At 39.5% G+C, this 21,249-nt stretch overlaps 1 protein-coding gene across 1 annotated transcript in view; it reads right to left on the bottom strand.

The window, feature by feature from the left end:
- The window catches only part of FRAS1 (Fraser extracellular matrix complex subunit 1), a 419,940-nt gene that overhangs the window by 250,732 nt on the left and 147,959 nt on the right, over window positions 1–21,249 (bottom strand). Inside the window, 7 exon segments of the mRNA XM_087962750.1 lie at window positions 1,506–1,649; window positions 2,772–2,919; window positions 10,778–10,809; window positions 10,812–10,866; window positions 14,012–14,203; window positions 14,296–14,397; window positions 16,499–16,582. Coding sequence (XP_087818876.1) covers window positions 1,506–1,649; window positions 2,772–2,919; window positions 10,778–10,809; window positions 10,812–10,866; window positions 14,012–14,203; window positions 14,296–14,397; window positions 16,499–16,582 — 757 coding nt within the window.

Here is a 21,249-nt window from a genome sequence, read left to right as displayed (position 1 = left end):
TGAGGATTAATCTTCCTGATTATGCTGTTTGTTTGAAATATTTTATCCTGGGCCTTAAGATTTTCTATCTATTGCTGTGGTGGCTCAGGGGCTAAGACACTGAGCTTGTCGACCAGAAAGGTCGGTTCAAATCCCTAGCAGCGCGTAATGGAGTGAGCTCCCGTTTACTGGTCCCAGCTCCTGCCAACCTAGCAGTTTGAAAGCATGTAAAAATGCAAGTAGAAAAATAGGGGCCACTTTGGTGGGAAAGTAACAGCGTTCCATGCGCCTTCGGCATTAAGTCTTGCCAACCACATGACCACAGAGACGTCTTCGGACAGCGCTGGCTCTTCGGCTTTGTAACAGAGATGAGCACCACCTCCTAGAGCCGGAAACAACTAGCACGTATGTGCGAGGAGAACCTTTACCTCATGTATTGCTATGTTGATTGTTTTGAACTGTCTTCAAATCAAGGGAGAAAACCTAAAGAAGGTGGACATTTTTCAGAATCTGGGATCCCACCTCCAATCGCGACCCCAATGGCGAGGTGGGAGCTAGGATGAATGCAGCCTGGATGTGCTGGCAAGAACTCACCAGTATGTTGTGGGACAGACAAAGGCCAACCCGCCTTACATCTAAGATTTACGAGACAACCATCCGCCCTGTTGCACTGTATGGCACTGAATGCTGGGCAGCAACAACAGGGACCCAAAGCTCTCTCCATGCCATGGAAATGCAAATGCTCCATTGGATATCGGGCATCTCCCTTCTCGACCACGTCACAAATGACACCATTCGACATCATTTTGGTGTGGCACCAATTACAGAGAAGAGGAGAGAAGGCCGGCTCAGCTGGTATGGACATGTCCACCTTCCACCGTGGCCAAGACTGCCTACCGACTAGAAGTCAATGGCCAGTGACCTCGCAGGCGCCCAAAACAGAGATGGCAAGACACCACCAACAAAGATATGCAAGCTGCGGGTCTGCGCTCTGGAGATGCAGCTGACCGTGGAAAGTGGAGGTCAAGGATCCAAAAAGCGGACCCTGTACCTGCGGGAATACGCTAGGACAGGGGTGTCAAACTCGATTTTATTGAGGGCTGCATCAGGGTTGTATTTGACCTCTGGGGCCAAGGTGGGTGTGGCCAGGGTGGGCGGACCCAACTTGACATCACTTGTGTCGGGGGCACCTGTGGTGGCCAAGCGCTCTGCCACAGAAAATGGGCTCCCGAGCTCCATTTTCGGCTGGGATGGTCTCCTGCAACCTTTTGCCAGCAAAAACGGGCTTGGCAGGGCCTCATTTTTGCTGACAGAGGCACTACAGGCTGGTCCTTCACTGCCTTGTGGGAGCTCCCTTAGAGGAGAAACGGAGCAATGAAAGGGTTCTTTTTGAAAGACACACATCTTCCGAATAATTTTATCTCCTTTAACACCCAGAAGCCACGGGCCATCTTCTGAAACGTCTCAGCATCACCTACAGAGCAAGAAGCTTCAATATCACAAAGCAGATTGGAGGCTAATCTTACCCAGGCAAAGGCCCCCATCTGGATAGAAGCCAACCCCACAGCTATCAACGCAACGCCCGTTCAGGAGAAACTTGGTGGACTCTCGGCAGGCATCGCAACGATCAAACGCCCGGGTGCAGGTCAAGCAATCGGGATGGCAGTCACCTATCATGAAAATGAGACAACTTTATTGGGGGTGAGGAAGGGCAGGATGGGCTCACCTGCTCAGGTAGAAGGATGCTTTTGCTGCATGGCAAACAACCAAAAAAAAAAAAAAAGGACAAGCAAGCCTCTTCTCCACCAGGTTAGTCCCCCCCTTGAAATTTATGATGATTGTATGATGATTATGATCAGGATTTATCACTTGTTGCTTATATGTACGCCGAGAGCTTCCGCAACAGAGACAAATTCCTTCTGTGTCCAATCACGCTTGATCCATCAAGAATTTTATTCTGTTCTATTCTATTTTCTATTTTATTCTATTTTATTCTATTCTACTCTACTCTATGCTATTCTAATTTTCTATTCTATTCTATTTTCCATTCTATTCTACTCTATATATTTGTAGCTCACGGTTGACATGAGGGGTCCTTGGTGCTCTCTGAGGTTTGCTTGTCTTCTTGCAGATGTTTCATTACCCAAACTAGGTCATCGGTACTAGTCCTAGCACTACCCTGATGAGGTTACTTAGTTTGGATACTGAAACGTTTGCAAGAAAAGAGAGCACTACTTACTTATAGAAACAATACAGGAAAAGAAGTGTCAGGCCCAATCCCCAATGATAACCCAGTGCTTACACTTAACGGACAGAATCTTGCCAGACTAAAGTTATAACCTTCCAAAATAGTAGACATACCCTGAGAGATTTCAGGCTGTGGCTACTCTCTGTACCTTTTTCTCACCCCACCATCCAATTCAGGACTGTGTAGCCTCTTGTCTTGGGCCCCTCTCTGGGTTATGCTGCCTCCCTAGGAAGCCACAGTGCTACTGTCAATATTCCCCCCACTTCTCCTTCATCTTTACATTCCATCACAAGAAGTGGATCGTTACATCTCCTTGAAATCAAGTTTGAGATTTCTGGGATCCTCATGGACATGTTTCTTTAAATTTTCTTGGCTGGAGAATTCTGGGAGTTGAAGTCCACAGGTCTTAAAAGTTGCTAAAGTTGGACACACACACACACACACACCCTTAAAAATTTTCCAAGTACAAAATTTTTTTGAGTTAAGAGGAATAAATATGTTAAGACTAGACACCTCAAAAGCAAAAGCCCTGTTTTGCAAATACCTGGCTTGCATTGAGGGCAGCACTCTCCGTGCACAGCCATAGCCACAGTTCCTGTGGGACACGTCGGACAAGACTGAGAATAGCAGTTTACTTTGGAGTCCAAGCATTCACATTCACGGCACAGGCCTTCCTTCCATTTTTCACCACTCTGCATGAAGAAAAGAAAAAAATAGAGGCTGCGATTTATCACAGTTTTCCAATTCTATTGACTATCATTCAGTCTCCTGAGCAGCAAACTGTACATCAGAGGTCGTATTCAGCAGGTTCTCACCAGTCCTGGAGAACCAGTTTTAATCTTAAATATCTGCATTATACTAATTTGGAACCAAGGAATAACAACGTTACCAGCAAATACCACTTCTGACTGGTCCTGCCTTCATCTATTCTCTGCCTCCCTAGACCCAGCTCAACAGAGGGATAATGTGAAGGCCACGTGAAGTTTCTAGTAGTACCTCTCCAAGGCACAGGCATAGGTCTTAAGAGATATTTTGAAAAGTTTACTCTCCGTTGCTGGTTTGATCGAGTGGGCTTACGTTGCTCCATAATCTTTTACAGCACTTTTTTAATCTTAAATATCTGCATTATACTAATTTGGAACCAAGGAATAACAACGTTAGCAGCTGTATTTGTACAACCAAATGTCTGCAAACAGTGCAATCGATATAAGCACACACGCACACACACGGAATCAATTTTGTTTAAATTATAACGTTCACGCCTGTGTTACCTATTCAACCCAGAGATGGTATTCAGCAGGTTCTGACCCGTTCTGGAGAACCAGCAGCAGAAATTTTGAGTAGTTTGGAGAACCGGTAGTGGAAATTTTGAGTAGTTCAGAATACCCCCTCTGAGTGGCCCCGCCTCCCTCTATTCTCTGCCTTCTGAGTCCCAGCTTATCCGCTGAGTCTTCTTTGGTTGCCCTGCACAGGAGAACGGAGCTGGAAAGCAGGTTAGTAGGGTGGGAAGGGAATGAGATTTTGCAGTATCCTTCCCCTGGAGTGGGGAGATTTTGCAGTATCCTTCCCCTGCCACGCCCACCAGGCCATGCCCACCCAAGCCACGCCATACCCACCAGGCCACGCCCACAGAACCAGTAGTAAAAGAAATTTGAATCCCACCACTGATTCAACCTTACAAATGAGGACAAGTTCATTTGGATGTATATGATTGTTTCTAAAATCAGGAAATTTGCAGACAGACATAATAGTACGGCTAGGCAGGTTTCATCCAGAAATATAAACTCCCTGTTTGGAGAGCACAGGGATTGTGTTTAGCTCTGCAATGCTGTTTTACAATCCTGTACTAACAGCATGAAGCAGGCAGATTCTGCTACTCCAAGAGAGCAAGCAAATGATTTTAAATGCCAGACTTACTGGCCTGGGAGGAGCAAAACTTACAAATCTACAAATGTGATTAGCTTCATTCTGTGAAATCTGCTCTCCGCAACTTGTATTCTGCCGAGTAGAGCTTTCAACGCTTCATGCATAGCCCGGAGAACAAGAAAATGTCCTTTTTTTTTTTTTTAACAAACTTTATTCAGTTTTTCACATTAAAAAAAAATATCTCTTTTTTTAGTGGACAACATGTTTCCGGGTCATCACCTTTACATACAAATATGACAGCAATTATAGATTCATATATGCCTACTTAATTCTATTATTACCTTTTCCATTCCAAATTTTCAATAAGGAGAGAAACAAAACACATTAATTCTAGCCTCTTTCATTAATCTCAATTGAAACATCTTTTTGTTTCATTTCAATTATTTCAAATATAATCCTTTAATATTTATTTTAAAAATAAAGATAAACAATATGTGTTTGCCTAATAATAATAATAATAATAATAATAATAATAATAATAATAATAATAATAATAATAATAATAATAATAGTTACCAATGTCTCTCCTTGCTTTTAATAGTCTATATTAACTTATTAATTTAGTTGCTTCTTTAGTCTGTCATATTCCCTTTCCATTACACATTCTTTTTATAAATTCTAGATTAATACAAATTTTAACACTAAAAAAAAAAAAGTATAGGTTTCCCCCTTTTACTGTTTTAAGTGTGACACCTCAATGATTAAAATATACCTTTATTTCCTCATCTTAATTCCCAATAAACCATTATTTTTAAGAAGTTACAATAATAATCATTACATCTTTTCACTTGGATTCCGCAGCATATTTCCCCCCTTGATTTTTAATAAGAGTTATCAGTATCTATATTACCCTATTTTCTAAATATTTTTAATTGCAGAAATATTCTTATTACCCCTTGTCACCCTGCAGGATTCCCTTTTTAATTCATCAACCATTATCTCTGGAAAAAAACAATTTCTTTTCAACATTTTACTATTTCCATATTTCTTTATTTCTTTTTTTTTTTTTTAAACAAGTTTTATTAATTTTTAAAACACACAAATTATCATTATTCATTACATGTTTAAACCTTTTTCCCTTGTAAATTTAACAAGTCAGATAAATTATGATTCTGTTTTAAACCATTTCCATATAATATACCAAAACCTCTTATTCAATTTCTCTTTACTTCTCTTTACTCTTATTCAATATCATTATTATTATTCCATCTGTTTCTTTCTGACTTAGTTACCATTATTCTCATTCTATATTTCTACAAGTTTTTACAATTCTCCCCCAAAAAGACATATACACACAACACACAAAACATAAAAAAATATCTTTTTGGAAAGTAACTTGGACCCAGGTGTCTCTCTCTTCATGGACTTCAATTATATTCATGCTCAACTTACATATCATTACTTATTTTATTTACCATTCTAAGCCTTCTATATTAACTTCTCCACATATTTCACACTTCTTAATTCTACCTTAATTAATCATCTTAGTTTAAATCATTATATTTGTATCTTTTGTCCATTTTTATCATCCCTTTGTCTCATCCCTTATGAAAAAAAAAAGAAAATCAGTTTCTCCTGAAATCATTAATCAGAGTATGATGCCTTTCTATCTCCCCCTAAGTTAATCAAATTAATCTTTAAAATAATATCTAATACCCAATCAGATTTTGCTTGGCACATTCTATCTAACTAATACATCCAACATAATTAAGTGCATAATTAGAGAATAAATCCAAATATTAAAAAGAAATACTATAATAAAAATTTTATAATAACATCAATACCATAATTTTATTAAACTCTTTAATTAAAACAATATTCTAAACCTCTCCTATTATTAAGTTTTAAAACCAATCATTTTTAAACATTTTAACATTTTAATCTCTTATCAACTCTTAAACCATTGCAATACTACCATCTCATCTTATGTACCTTGCAAAATCTTTTTTTTAAAAAAAAAATTATAGTTTATCCATTATCCATAAAAAATTCCTTTTTCCATTTAATTTCAAAACGTTGTAGCTTTTCTCCACCTTTTCCCTTTCTTTCTTTTCCCAACAAACCTTTCTACCCCCTTCTTCTAGCCTCTGCCTTACCGGCTTCCCTTCTCTGTCGTATTTCTTTTCCCCTTTGTTTACAATCATCATATTGGTTTTGCACTTTTATTTTTCCCTTTCTTAAATGTTTTTAGATCTTAAGTCCTTAAATCCTTTAGTTTTCTTCTTTTCTCTTCTTTTCTTTTCTTTCTCTCTTCCTTTTTCTGGATCAAATTCTGAGATTCATTAAAGATGGCTCCTTCCTTTCTTTCTTGTTCCTCTGCTGTCTTCATCTGTTGTAATTTTTGTTGATAATTAGTAAGCGCCATTTCTAAGAAAAGGAAAGCTTCTTCCACACCATTTCTTAGTTCCTCAACAGAAAGAGCCATTATGAATCTTTTCTTTTCTTTTCTCCTTCTTTCTTCTTACAACAACCAGAATATTCAAAGAAAATAAAAAAGATAAAACAGTCCCAAAGTTATCAATCAGTCCAAACCAAGGCAGAGTTCTCACTTTCTCCTTCTGGGGTGATATCAATCAAAGAGAAAGAAAGTCCAAATCTGTTTAAAGTCTTGTTACAATATATTCTAGTCTTCAAATCCTTAAGGCATCTGCTCCAACAAATCTTAGCATACAAATATTTTCTTTTTAATCCTCTCTCTTCCCACTCATTAAGCTTAAAACCAATTTCCACCTAAAAAATAGGTTTCTTAATATCCAGTTATTTATTCCGTAGGAAAAGAGGAAAGCTATCCTTTCAGCACCTTCAAGCAGCCGCTTTTTCCTCTTCTGGCAGGTATTATTCAGAAAGTCATACTTTTCAGGAATTTTATTAAATATGTCTTAGAGTCCTAGGAACCAAGAAAAACTTTCTCCTCTCAATCACTTTCTCCACTTCCTCCTGCGCATTCTTACCCGGCTGCCAGCTTCTTTGTGGCGGCCATTACGGACCGCCGCTGCACATCCTGGGAAAAGGGGGTTCTGCCGGCCAGGGAGGGGTCTGCAGCACCCAAACCCTTCTCCGGATCCCCACCTTCAGCTGCCCCTGCAGGCGCCTAGCTCCGTACCGGCTGGGTCGGAGCCCCAAAAACGACTAGCGCGGCAGGGATCGCGCAGCTTGCAAAATCCCTGCCGCTCGCGAAGCCGACAAACGGAAGTCTCCATATTTCTTTATTTCATGCACCTGTTTCTTACTGCTTCTCCTCCCCTCTTTTCCCCATATCTTTTCTCATTCCAGTTTATATCCCTCTCTTTCTTAATACCTTCCTTTCCCCTTTTCTGCTGGGTCTTTCTGTCTTTCCTGACTTCACAGGTATTCCCCCTTTTGATTGCCTTCTTAAATCTCAACTTTTTAACCTTCCTTCTTTCCCCACTTCTTTGTAGTGTTCTTTGTGTTAATTGTCTATTTAAAATGCCTTCTCCTTGAATCGATTCCTCCTCCTCTGAAGCTCTTTCTTCTTGTTCTTCAATTGCCATTTCCATTTTTTCTAACACAGAGCAAAGTGATTCGCCTCTTTCCTGTAATAATTCTCTCATACTTTTAAGTTCCATTTTTAATTCCCAAAGAGATATCATCATTACACACTCTTATATTTTTTGATCGTTAAAAGTCCACAAAAAAAAAACCCACTTTTACTTTCCTTCTTTCTTCTTTCAATTTTCTAAAGTTCTCAGTTATTCCAGCCCAGGGTCTATACCAAAAACATCAATCAATCCCACAGTGAGTCTTTCCTTGCTTTTTTCTTTATTCTGGTTCTGCTTTCAATTTCTAAGATTCTTACTTTGTTTCAATATTTCTTTAATGTTATATCCACACAAGTTCATTCAGAAACAGGATGCTTTCCTTTTTGTTTGAGCTCAATTTTTTGTCAAAAGGTGGCACTTTCCATTACACAAAGTCTTCACCTTTTCCCCCTATTTTTTAATTTAGGGCTTTTCGAACCTCAATATTCCAGCACAGTCCAGTCTCCAATTTGTAAACTTTATTATTATTATTTTTTGACAATCTTAAGTCCAGCTTTATTTTATGCCTGTTTATTCCCAAAATATTTTAATCCAATTTAGTTAAATCTTTAGTTCCAGCTTCTTCCTTTCCCGGTTCGAAGGCCCACTTAGCTGTCAAAAATATTTTCTTTTTTTTTTTCCTGTCCCTTTGCAAAAGAAAATATCCTTGAAGTGTAAAATGATGCAGAACTTGAGTGGGCTGAGATTATTAAATTTCCTAACTTGCCTGAGCCTTGTTCTTGGTTCACAGGTGGTGCCAGGCAAAACTCCAAGCTGTATGCATACAGTCTACAGATAGTCCTCAACCTACAACAATTTTTTCAATGACCGAAGTTTACAACGGCACTGAAAAAAGTGACATCAAAAACATCATGAAAAAAAGCACAACATAGAATGCGCTTTCTGCGCCAACTCAGAAAGCTCAAACTGCCCAAGGAGCTGCTGATCCAGTTTTACAGAAGAATTATTGAGTCTATCATCTGCACCTCTATAACTGTCTGGTTTGGTCCTGCAACCCAACAGGACAGACACAGACTTCAGACGATAATTAGGACTGCAGGAAAAACAATTACTGCCTTCAATCGAGGACCTGTATACTGCACGAGTCAAAAAGAGGGCTGTGAAAATATTTACAGACCTCTCACATCCCGGACATAAACTGTTTCAACTCCTTCCCTCAAAACGACGCTATAGAGCACTGCACACCAGAACAACTAGACACAAGGACAGTTTTTTCCTGAATGCCTTCGCTCTGCTAAACAAATAATTCCCTCAACACTGTTCAACTATTACAAAGTCTGCACTACTATTACTGTTAATCTTCTCACCACTCCTTATCACCCATCCCCTCCCACTTGTGACTGTATGACTGTAACTTTGTCGCTTGTATCCTTATGATTTATATCGACTGTTTCCTAGTATGATTCGATTGCTGATTGTACCCTATGACTATCATTAAGTGTTGTACATTATGATTCTTGATTCTTAACAAATGTATCTTTTCTTTTATGTTTACTGAGAGTATTTACACCAAGACAAATCTCTTGTGTGTCCAATCACACTTGGCCAATAAAGTATTCTGTTCTATTCTATTCTTATTTTTCACACTTATGACCTTTGCAGCATCCCGATGGACTTGTGATCAAAATTCAGAGGCTTGGCAATTGACTCATATTTATGACGGTTACAGTGTCCCTGGTTATGGGACCTCCTGACAACCAAAGTCCATGGTGAAGCCAGATTCACAGGACAACTGTGTTACTAATTCAACAACTGCAGTGATTCACTGAACAGCTAAGAATGTTCATAAAATGGGGCAAAATTCACTTAATGGCTGTCTTGCTTAGCAATGAAAATTTTGAGCTCAATTGTAGATTGACTGTAGATAGTCAGTCAGGTGGAATAGTCCAGGTTTGGACAGAAGGATGCAATAAATGACCATTTGATATGCTTTTGGGATATATTAATGTTCCTTAATCCGATGCTTCAAGATATATTGGACTTAAATTTCCATAATACCCAGCCTGAATTTACTTTGGACTTGCTGACTGGAGCTGATAAAAGTCAAAAAATCTTTGAAGGTTGTGGAGTTGCCTACTTCTGCGCAAACTACAACCTTGTAGTACAAATGTCTACATTTGTAAGATGTCAGTGGCCACTGGGAAAGCCAAGGGAAATCATCAGAACCATAAAAAAGCAAATGTTAGAATATTTTGGACATGGGATGCGACACCCGGAAAAATACGGCATCCTTCACTTAATCTTCCAAGGTAAGATTGAAGGCAAACAAGATCCAGGCAGAAGAAGAACATCAGGGCTTCCAAAGGGAAGAACCACTTTCTAAGGGAGTGGTTACTCAGCAGCACTTTTCCATGTGGCTGTTGATAAAAATAGGATCGCCAACATGAACGCCAACGAAGAGTACTCCACTCCTCTACTCACAATAGTATTCCTTATGCGTCCAGGCTTGAAATGTTGGGCTTGGACAATCTTGAACTGCGCCGCCTACGGTCCGATCTAAGCATCATTCACAAAATTGTCTGCTATTACATCTTGCCCGTCAATGACTTCTTCAGCTTCAATCACAATAATACACGGGGAAACAACTGATACAAACTCAAGGTAAACCGCTTCAAACTCGATTGCAGAAAATACGACTTCCGCAACAGAGTGGCCAACGCCTGGAACGCCTACCTGACTCTGTGGTTACAGCCTCAACCCCTCATAGATTTAACCTCAAACTCTCTTCCGTGGACCTCACCCCATTCCTAAGAGGTCCTTAAAGGTGGCATGCATAAGCGCACCAGCGCGCCTACCATCCCTGTCTTACTGTCTCCATTTATCCGTATTTACTTCCTTTGTTCATGTTTATGTTTATACCTATACTTGTTATCCTGTACATGTTTGACAAATAAATAAATAGATAAATAAATAAATAAATGTCCATGACTGATATGGCACAACAACAAGAGTGTCCAATGTCCAACATTTATTACGTGCTTCCATGCTACTGAATATATATTTTTTTCCCTAGCCAACATCTGCCTTGGCAACTCTACATGTGCTAAATCAGCAAGCTACTTACGTCTTTGGTAGATTCCTTGTAAACGAGGGGGGCCCTCTTGAAATGCATTCAGGGCAGCATTTGCCTGGTAAATGAAATAATTCTTCACCCTGCAGAGAAATTGAGCATTACAATAAGATAACTAGAATCAGCTGGTTTGTTTTTTTAATGATACCCAGAGAAGAGATGGGAGAGATGGCCTTTCCCCCCCACCCCCCAGGACACAGTCTTTAAAATCCTATTTTATCACTCGTTCCATCACTAAGTTCCCTTCCAAAAAGATAAGTATCACTGTGACTCTACAAAGACCGCACACAAGCTCTCCTTGAAATGCCACAACAGTGACAAGTGATTGTCCAGTATCTTGTTAAAAACCTCCAGTGATGGAGCATCCACAACTTCTGGAGGCAAGTTGTTCCACTGATGAATTGTTCTAAATGTCAGGAAATTCCTCCTTAGTTCTAGGTTGCTTCTCTCCTTGGTTAGTTTCCACCCATTGCTTCTTGTCCTGCCCTCAGGTACTTTGGAGAATAGTTTGACTCCCTCTTCTTTGTGGCATCATCTGAGATATTGGAAGACTGCTACCATGTCATCCCTAGTTCTTCTTTTCATTAAACTATTTTTTATTTATTTTGATTTATTTTGATTTGTCAATCGCTTACAAGATAATAGGTATAAGTTTATACATAGTTATGAATACATGAAATGGGTACATATAAGAAAAATAAAAGAAACAATAGGACAGGGACGGTAGGCACGTTGGTGCGCTTATGCACGCTGCCTACAGACCTCTTAGGAAAGGGGTGAGGTCAATAATAGACAGTCTAAGGTTAAAGTTTGTGGGGTTTGGGGAAGAAACCACAGAGACAGGTAGAGTATTCCAGACATTGACCACTCTGTTGCTGAAGTTGTATTTCCTGCAATCAAATTTGGTGTGGTTTACCTTGAGTTTGTATCTATTGTGTGCTCTTGTATTGTTATGGTTGAAGCTGAAGTATTCATTGACAGGTAGAACATTGCAATGTATGATTTGTTTCCATCCATTGTTTCTTGTCCTGCCTTCAGGTGCTTTGGAGAATAGCTTGACTCCCTCATCTTTGTGGCAATCCCTGAGATATTAGAACACTGCTATCATGTCATCCCTAGTCCTTCTTTTCATCAGACTAGACATACCCAGTTCCTGCAACCGTTTTTCATATGTTTTAGCCTCCAGACCCCCAATCATCTTTGTTGCTCTTCTCTGCCCATCTCTTTTTATAGTGGAGTGATGAAAACTGGATACAGGCCATAGGTTCATCTCAATGGAAAGGCCTAGAAAGAAATGCTACAGGAGCCAGTCCTTTACCTGGGCAGCCCCGGCTCTCCTGCTTCATTTAAATTCACTGCAGGCCCCCCAATTTCACTTTTGTGTGCTGGCTTCATTGTTCAAGTCAAGGAGATCTCTCTTGGTTCATGAAAGGGCCACAATCTCTCTTGAACAAGCTACTCTTTTATGGGAAAGAGAAGAGTGCAAAACCCTTGAGAGGTCGGCTTCAGTTCAAGCCAATGGACAGAGAATTGCTTTTTTTTTTTCTACAAGACTCGAACAAGGAATTAGTTAATAATTGAAGCTTTTCCAAGGCAGTGCGGTGAGGTAACAGCAGCATTGGAAGGGGAAGGATTGGGGTTCTTTAATGTTTTCAAGGAATGGGGGATATGGCCTCCTAGATTCCGTCAGGGACATAAAACACCCCTTCTGGACAAGGCTCAAATTGTCCTACTGCAAACAAAAACCTAGAAGACTCCAAGGCTGGGAAAGATAGAAGGAAAGAGAAGAAGGTGGAGTCATGGCGGCTCAGTGGTCAGAGTGCTACTTCTGCTGACTGCCGGCTGCCTGCAATTTGGCAGTTGAAATCTCACCAGACTCAAGGTTGACTCAGTCTTCCATCCTTCTGAGGTGGGTAAAATGAAGACATGGAAACGGATCAAGGAGAGAACCAACCTAGAACTAAGAAGAAATTACCTAACAGTGGGAACAATTAACCAGTGGAACGGAAGTTGTGGGGGCTTCATCAGTGGAGATTTTTGAGAAGAGACTGGACAGCCACTTGTCTAAAATGGTGTAGGGTCTTCTGCTTGGGAAGGGGAGTTGGACTAGAAGACTTCCAAGAGGTCCCTTCCAACTGTGTTGTTTTATTATTCAATCTGAAAACCAATTATTTCTGTATCTGGTGTTTCCAGGAACTTGAATAAAAAAGGCCACTTTTTAAAAAATCTTTTGAATAAGCGAAACATAGAGATAATGTCAACTCATAAAATATTTCTATGGTCTTTTTAGAATTGCCAACAGAAAGGGAGGGGGAAGCAGTGTGGCAGCTTGCAAACTGAAACTGCATTCCATGAATGTTTTCAAAGATAGTAACTAGGTGACCAAAGTTTCTGCCGTGCAAAATTCTAACTGGAGAGCATGATTGATGACTCTTGGCTATGGATGTGTCCCATTGGAGAATATGAATTATGATACACCCAGGGGTTGGGGGAAAACCAGGGTCAAGGGTGACAATGAATTATGTGTCTCAGAGTCAGCTACACCCAGGCAGTGCCGGACATGTTAACTCCTGTTATATGTGAAAATTTGCCTAGTACACCTAAGAATATATATAACCAGAGAGACTCCATATTTGTTCTTAATCTGGCATTCTAGATATCAGAACATTTATATAACTTGTTATTTTTGCTAAAGTTCTGCAAAGTTACAAAATATTATGTCCTTGGCTTGATTTGAGATTTCATACTAGGTCGCCCTGACATTAGAAGTTTGTTAATGATCTATTGTGTGATCTTTTAAGTGAAAAACAGGAAATCTGATGATGAAGATGAACATGAGACGAGCTAAGGGATTTCCATGGGAGAAGTTTGGGAGGACTTATGGAAAAACACCCAGGACTACTCATTTCTTTCTTATGGAAGTCACTATAACTCCTATGTGTGAAATGTAATCTTATGTAATCTTTTAAATGTAAAAACCTATATAAGGCTGTAATTACTCCAAGGGGGTGTATCCATCTCCTAATCTGTTATTGGAAGGTGGAGTCCGGTATTTGCAAATATCTTACAATGAAGCCTTCTAAAGGTCTTGGTTGTCACAGTCTGTTATTTTTCTTTTTATTAAATTCTCTCAATTCCCAATAAATCCTTTTGAAGTTTGGCTTGAGACTCATGATTTAAATGGGGGTAACTGCTGGAATCCTGACAGCTAACTTGGAAATTCTTTACCTGGCCACAGTCCACTTTGGCACACTTGGCTTTCCGACAAGCAACCTGGCCTCCATCACAGCTACAGAAGTTACAGTCCATATCGTGCCACATGTCCCTGTGGTATTTGAGGGTGCCGTTGTGCACACAGCTGCCCTTGGAAAGGACACACTCTTCACAACATTTCCCTGGGCGCCGCGCTTTGTCTTCGTCCTGAGAAGATGCGAGTAAGTGGAAGATTGGAGACATGAGAAGGGGGAAAATCTCCCAGAAAAATCTCCCAAGTTTTAAGCTTAGGAATTTACCTTTGGACAATTCAGTGGGAGGCAGCTCTTCGTAAAGCACCTGGATTCTCCTCCGTCACATACACAGGTTGTGCAAGCATCTTTCTTCCACTCTTCCCCAGGCTGCATAACAAAGAAAAGCATTTGAACGACGGCTGGTCCTCGACTTACAACCATTTGTTTAGTGACCGTTTAAAGTTAATGCCAGCTCTGAAAAAAAAAAGTGACTCAGGGCTCAGGGTTTCACCCTTATGACTGCTGCAGCATCCCCCATGCAGGGTCACACGGTCAAAGTTTGGTCGCTTGGCAACTGGCATGTACAGGTAGTCCCTGACTTACAACCATTAGTTTAGTGACTTTTTGACGTTGGGAGGCACAGAAAAAAGTGGCTTTTGACTGGTTTTCACACTTACGACCGTTGCAGCATCCCCAGAGTCACGTGATCAATATTTGGGCGCTTGGCAACCAGCTCATATTTATGACGGTTGTGGTGTCTCAGAGTCGTATGATCCCCTTTTGCGACTTTCTAATGAGCAAAGTCAAGGTGGAAGCCAGATTCACTTAACAACTTATGTATGCAAGCATCTATCTATCTATCTATCTATCTATCTATCTATCTATCTATCTATCTTATCTATATATCATCTATATCATCTATCTATTTTATCTTATCGATCATCTATATCATCTATCTATCATCTATGTCTAATTATCTATCTATCTATCATCTATCTCTAATCTATCTCTACATCCGTCTATCTATCATCTATCTATATTATCTATCTATTATCTATATCATCTATTTATCTATATATCTATCTTATCTATATATATATATATCTTATCTATCGCATCTATCATCTATCTAATCTATCATCTATATCATCTATTTTATCTATATATCTATCTTATCTATCATCTAATTATTTATATATCTACCTTATCTATATATCTATCTTATCTATCTCATCTATCATCTATCTATCTTATCCATCATCTATATCATCTATTTTATCTATATATCTATCTTATCTATTATCTATCTCATCTATCATCTATCTATCTTATATATCATCTATATCATCTATTTTATCTATAATCTACTATTTATCTCTAATCTATTTCTATTTGTACATCCATCTGTCATCTATATTATCTATCTTATCTATCATCTACATCTATCTTATCTATCATCTAATTATCTATCTAATCTATCATCTGTCTATCTCTAATCTATTTCTATCTCTACATCCATCTATCTATCTATCTATCTCTATCTATCTATCTATCTATCTATCATCGATATCATCTATTTATCTATATAACTACCCTATCTATATATCTATCCATCATCTATATCATCCATCTTATCTATCATCTATCATCTATATCATCTATCTTATCATCTATCTACTATCTATCTCTAATCTATTTCTATTTGTACATCCATCTATCATCTATATTATCTATCTTATCTACCTATTATCTATATCATCTATCTTATCTATCTAATTACCTATCTAATCTATCATCTATCTCTAATCTATTCTATCTCTACATCCATCTATCTATCATCTATCTATCTATCTATCTATCTATCTATCTATCTATCTATCTATCCATCTATCTAATCTATCATCTATCTACTATTTACTTATCTCAAATCTATTTCTATCTCTCTCTCAATTTCTCTCTCTCTATATATATCTATTATAAAATTTATTTGCCGCCCATCCCATATCCCACAGCTGTTACTAAGTTAACAACTGCAGTGATTCACTTAACAATTGTGCAAGAAAGCTCGTAAAATGGGGGCAAAATTTACTTAACAACTGTCCTGCTTAGAAAATGAGAATTTGGTGCTCAACCATAGTCGTAAATCGAGGACTGCTTGCATTCTGTTCGTTTTGACTGCCAATGCCCACCAGAAGTCACGGTTAGAGTGCTAGTCAAATGCACCCTTCTCAGCCAGGAAGCCAATCTGAGCTCACGGCCCTTTTCTCCACTTCACTCAAGAACCGTCTTATTTGCCTTAGTTGATAGGCCCCATTCAGTCTTGCCAGAACATTCCTTCCTTCTTTTGATCCCTTTCAACTCATTGGGCTTCCCAGGAAGAAAGCGCAGTGAATTGTTTGTTTCTGAAGTTAAAATTTCAAGTAGAGGAAGAGGGACAAAGAAAAATGCACATCAAATTCGTCCTTGTGGCATTTTATCTGAAGGTTACCTGGTATAATGTCCCAAATGCAAAGCAGGGTTTTTGAGCACACTCTGGACAACATTTTCCAGCTGGTACGACGAGACTTTGATCCTAATCATTGACAGAGGAAAGTGGGGGAGGGAAGCAAATGAAATAGAGGTAAGACGCCAAAGGCCAAAAGATTGTACGGAGTTTCAAGCTCATCTTATATCTCTCTCCCACTGAAGAAGAAGTTATGTTTTTATTTAATAATAACTCTATATTCCATCACTCTCCGAATGTGTCTCAAAACTGCAGAGGATAGGAAGGAAGGAAGGAAGGAAGGAAGGAAGGAAGGAAGGAAGGAAGGAAGGAAGGAAGGAAGGAAGGAAGGAAGGAAAGAAGGAAGGAAGGAAGGAAGGAAGGAAGGAAGGAAGGAAGGAAGGAAGGAAGAAAGAAAGAAAGAAAGAAAGAAAGAAAGAAAGAAAGAAAGAAAGAAAGAAAGAAAGAAAGAAAGAAAGAAAGAAAGAAAGAAAGAAAGAAAGAAAGAAAGAATTCTTTATTGGCCAAGTGTGATTGGACACACAAGGAATTTGTCTTTGGTGCATATGCTCTCAATGTACATAAGAAAAAAATTAAGTACATTCATTAAGAATCATAGGATACAACACTTAGTGATAGTCATAGTTTACTAACAAGCAATCAAATCATACTAGGAGACAAATAAAACAATATTCATTTATGTATATACTTATACCTATTATCTTGTAAGTGATTGACAAATCAAAATAAATAAAATAAAAATAAATTATAAATTGTAAAGATACAAGCAACGCGATTATAGTCATAAGTGGGAAGAGATAGGTAATAGGAAGGATGATGATGATAATAATAATAATACATTAATGTATTAATAGTAATACATTATTATTTGATAAAAAGAAGAATTAATTGAAACTTCTATGCTATGATTGAAACAAAAATCACTAAATCGTGAAAATTAATGACCACTTATAACATAACAATACAAAGTAAAAAAAAAGGATCTTTAGAATCCTTCAACCAGTTCAACATTCTATGAATTACGGATTGCCCTCGATGTACAACCATTCATTTAGTGACGGTTCAAAGTTACAACGGCATTAAAAAAAAGTGACTTATGATCATTGTTCACGCTTACAACCGTGGTGGCATTCCCCATGGTCACGTGATCAAAATTCAGAGGCTTGGCAACCAACTCGTATTTATGACGAATGCAGTGTCCCAGACTCCTGCGATCCCATTTTGTGACCTTCTGACAAGCAAAGTCGATGGGGAAGCCAGATTCACTTAACAACCTTGTAACTAACTTAACAAGTTACTGATGCCCTGAACAACTGTGACAAGGCAGGTCGTAAAATGGGACAAAACTCACTTAACATCTGTCTCATTTAGGAATAAAAATCTGGGGCCGAATTATGGTCGCAAGCCGAGGACTACCTGTATGCATTCTTAGTGAGGAAGAAGAATGGTAACGGATTCAGAGAAACCTGCAAAATCTCACCCTCTGCAACTTTCAGACTTTGCAGATAATTTGCGGCTGCCAAAAAAGGAGACTGGGAAGCGTGATGGACGGGGTGACATAGCTCAATACTTAAAAAGAGAAAAATTCAGACGAAGCAACCCGCTTATTTGATGTCCTTCACATACCTTAAGATTAAACCCAGCTGGAGATTCTATCAAAGAACACAGAAAAGAGAAATTGCTCCAAGATTGCTAGGAGGGTTTTGTCCTCTCCCCAAGACTCATCTTACGGCTGAGACAGCGAATAAGAAAAGAAGAGGGATGTCATATTTGCCAAAACCTACCGATTACCCTGTCTTTTTTTAAACACAGTAGGACGATATTTGTTTGACATAATACTTGGGTCTAAGGTGGCCTCAAATCAAAAAGATTCTGGAAGGCTCTTTTCCCGCTAACAAATTGTACTGAAAGGCATAATGTCAGGGTTTGTTGTGGTTCACCGGCAGCAGATGCGGATGGCTGAGGTCTCAGAGAGCAAGGACTCAGATGAGGGGCCTGCGTGTGATGCAGGGATGGGGCCAATCAGGATACTGTACCAGTTGCTAGGTGACTCCAGTTCTCTCCTTCTGAGCACCAGCCGGAATGTCCTTGGTTCCCAACAGAAAGCATTTTGTTTTGACTACAACACCCCAACTGTCTCTATTCCCCCCTCACTGTCCCTCTTCTCCAGTGTGTCAGCGCTCAAGTCTCAAAATAGCCTCAGTCAGGCCAGCTGCAGCATGCGTAGAAGCACAGACTGATGCTGGATGTAAACTTATGGCTAGACTCATCTAAGTTTATGCCTGTGGTGGAATGTAGTCTGGATTCCCAAGAGGGAGGGGCTGCATTCCAGAGGAATAAGAGTCAACAAAGTGTAGATAATTGGGAGGAATTATTGGGAGGAAAAGAGTCAAAATAGTTTGACTCTCTTAGAAGTTCTGTCTATAAGTGTGGAATAATAAACCGCTTAGAAGTAACTCTATAAACTGGTCTGTCTTGGTTTTGGAAGCCTGACAATGCCTTTGAATAAAATGTATTAGCTACTCTGCTTCTCGCTGTCTTCTTTGCTATGTCTTAGGGCAGTGGTTCTCAACCTGTGGTCCATGGACCTCTGGAGGGGCCACGATGTGGACACAGGGGGTCCACGAAGGCTTGAAAATAGATTTAAATCTTGAGTCTTGGGTGTCTGTGGCCACAACAGGTATTTAAAGAGGGTCCGTGGTGAAGAAAAGGTTGGAAACCATGGTTAGGATAAAGCTTACAGTACAACAGGGGTGGAGAACCTAGAGCCAATGAGCTGCATGTAAACCCCACCACAAAATTTTCATGACTTCAAAGCATGTCCCAATATTACATTGCCGAAATATAAAATAGTATGGTGTATTAAGTTTCCAGTACAGTTAGAATAACTTTTAAAGTTTTCTTTTAAAAAAGCACATCCCAATTCATCGCATTTTGTAAAGGTGTCATGAAGCACTTGACGTTGCGTTGGGGAGGATGCTGCCGCAGGAACAAAAATAAAAAACAGAGAAGAAATGCAGAAGTCCATTTTAGGATGAATTGGTGCAGGGGTTAGAATGCAGTACTGCAGGCCAATTCCGTGGACTGCCGATTGCCAGCAGTTCGATTCTGACCGGCTCAAGGTTGACTCAGCCTTCCATCCTTCCAAGGTCGGTAATATGAGGACCCAGATTGTTGGGGAGCAAAAGGTTGATTCTGTAAAACCGCTTAGAGAAGGCTGTAAAGCACCATGAAGTGGCATATAAGTCTAAGTGCTATTGCCACTGCTATTTATCTTCCTTTGGAACGTCATGTTGAAAATCCAGAAACTATCTCCAAAGCAATTGAGTCCCACAGGGAAGGGATCGAGGGCTGATGATGATGGTTGTGAAAGCAATACCCCATCCTTGTGAAATGTATTGATGCATTTATGTATGCATGTTATTTATTTATTTTACATATTGCTAAACCACCCATGTTGCTCGAACAGCTGCTTTGCTGGAAATGCGCAGGTGATCCAAGTGAAAAAAGATAACAGATAACAGATAATCAGAGTTGGAAGGGACCTTGTAGGTCATCTAGTCCAACCCCTCCCCTGCCCAAGCGGGAGACCCTACACCATTTCTGACAAATGGCAGTCCAATCTCTTCTTGAAGGTCTCAAGTGATGAAGCTCCCACAACTTCCAAAGGCAATTCTGTTCCATTGGTTGATTGTTCTCACTGTCAGAAAGTTTCTCCTTATTTCCAGGTTAAATCTCTCCTTGTTCAGTTTCCATCCATTATTCCTTGTCTGGTCTTCAGGTGCTTTAGAAAATAGCTTGACCCCTTCCTCCTCTCTGTGGCAGCCCCTCAAATATTGGAAGACCGCTATCATGTCTCCCCTGGTCCTTCTCTTTACTAGACTAGCCAAGCCCAGTTCCTGTAACCATTCTTCATATGTTCTTCATATGTTTTAGCCTCCAGTCCCCCTTTATAGCTCCCGCTGCCTTAAGAAAGTTCAAAACATTCTCAAAGATCCATCTCATCCTGGGCACCCTTTTCTTGAACTACTACCATCTGACAGACAGTACAGGATAATAAAAACAAGGACAAATAGGCTGAAAAACAGCTTCTATCCCAGGGCAGTAGCTCTTTTGAATTCTGCTGTATAGTACAGTGTTAGTGTGGTGTCGGAGGTTTCCGGTTCAATGTGTGGAGTATGAAGGATGTGTGTTTGTGTTTATTTTCATGGTCATGATGTGCACTGAAGATGGTGTTTGATTTTGTTGTATGAGGTGCAATGACAATAAAGTAAAGTAAAGTAATCATCCTGGTTGCTCTTCTCTGTACTTTTTCTAGAGTCTCAACATCTTTTTTATAATGTGGTGACCAAAACTGGATGCAGTACTCTAGGTGTGGTGTTACTAAGGTTTTATAGAGTGGTATTAGTACTTCCCTTGATCTTGATTGTATCCCTCTGTTAATACAATTTAGGATTGCATTAGCTTTTTTGGCTGCTGCTGCACACTGCTGGCTCATATTTAGCTGGTTGTCCACTAAGACTCCAAGATCCCTCTCACAGTTACTGCTATTGAGGCTGGTTTCACCCAGTCTATAAGTGTACTTTTGGTTTTTCTTGCCTTAGTGTAGGACTTTACTTTTCTCTACATTGAATTTCATTTTGTTAGATACAGCCCAGTGTTCTAGTCTGTCAAGATCCATCTGGATCCTGAGCCTATCTTCTGTGGCTGTGATTTAATTAGGCTACTATCTTGAT

This window comes from Notechis scutatus, chromosome 4 (assembly GCF_049901735.1).
Source record: "Notechis scutatus isolate UNSWTSFEM ecotype Mainland chromosome 4, rNotScu1.2, whole genome shotgun sequence".
Taxonomy (NCBI): domain Eukaryota; kingdom Metazoa; phylum Chordata; class Lepidosauria; order Squamata; family Elapidae; genus Notechis; species Notechis scutatus.
The sequence above is the reverse complement of the archived record's forward strand: the minus strand, read 5'-3'. Positions and strand labels throughout refer to the sequence as shown.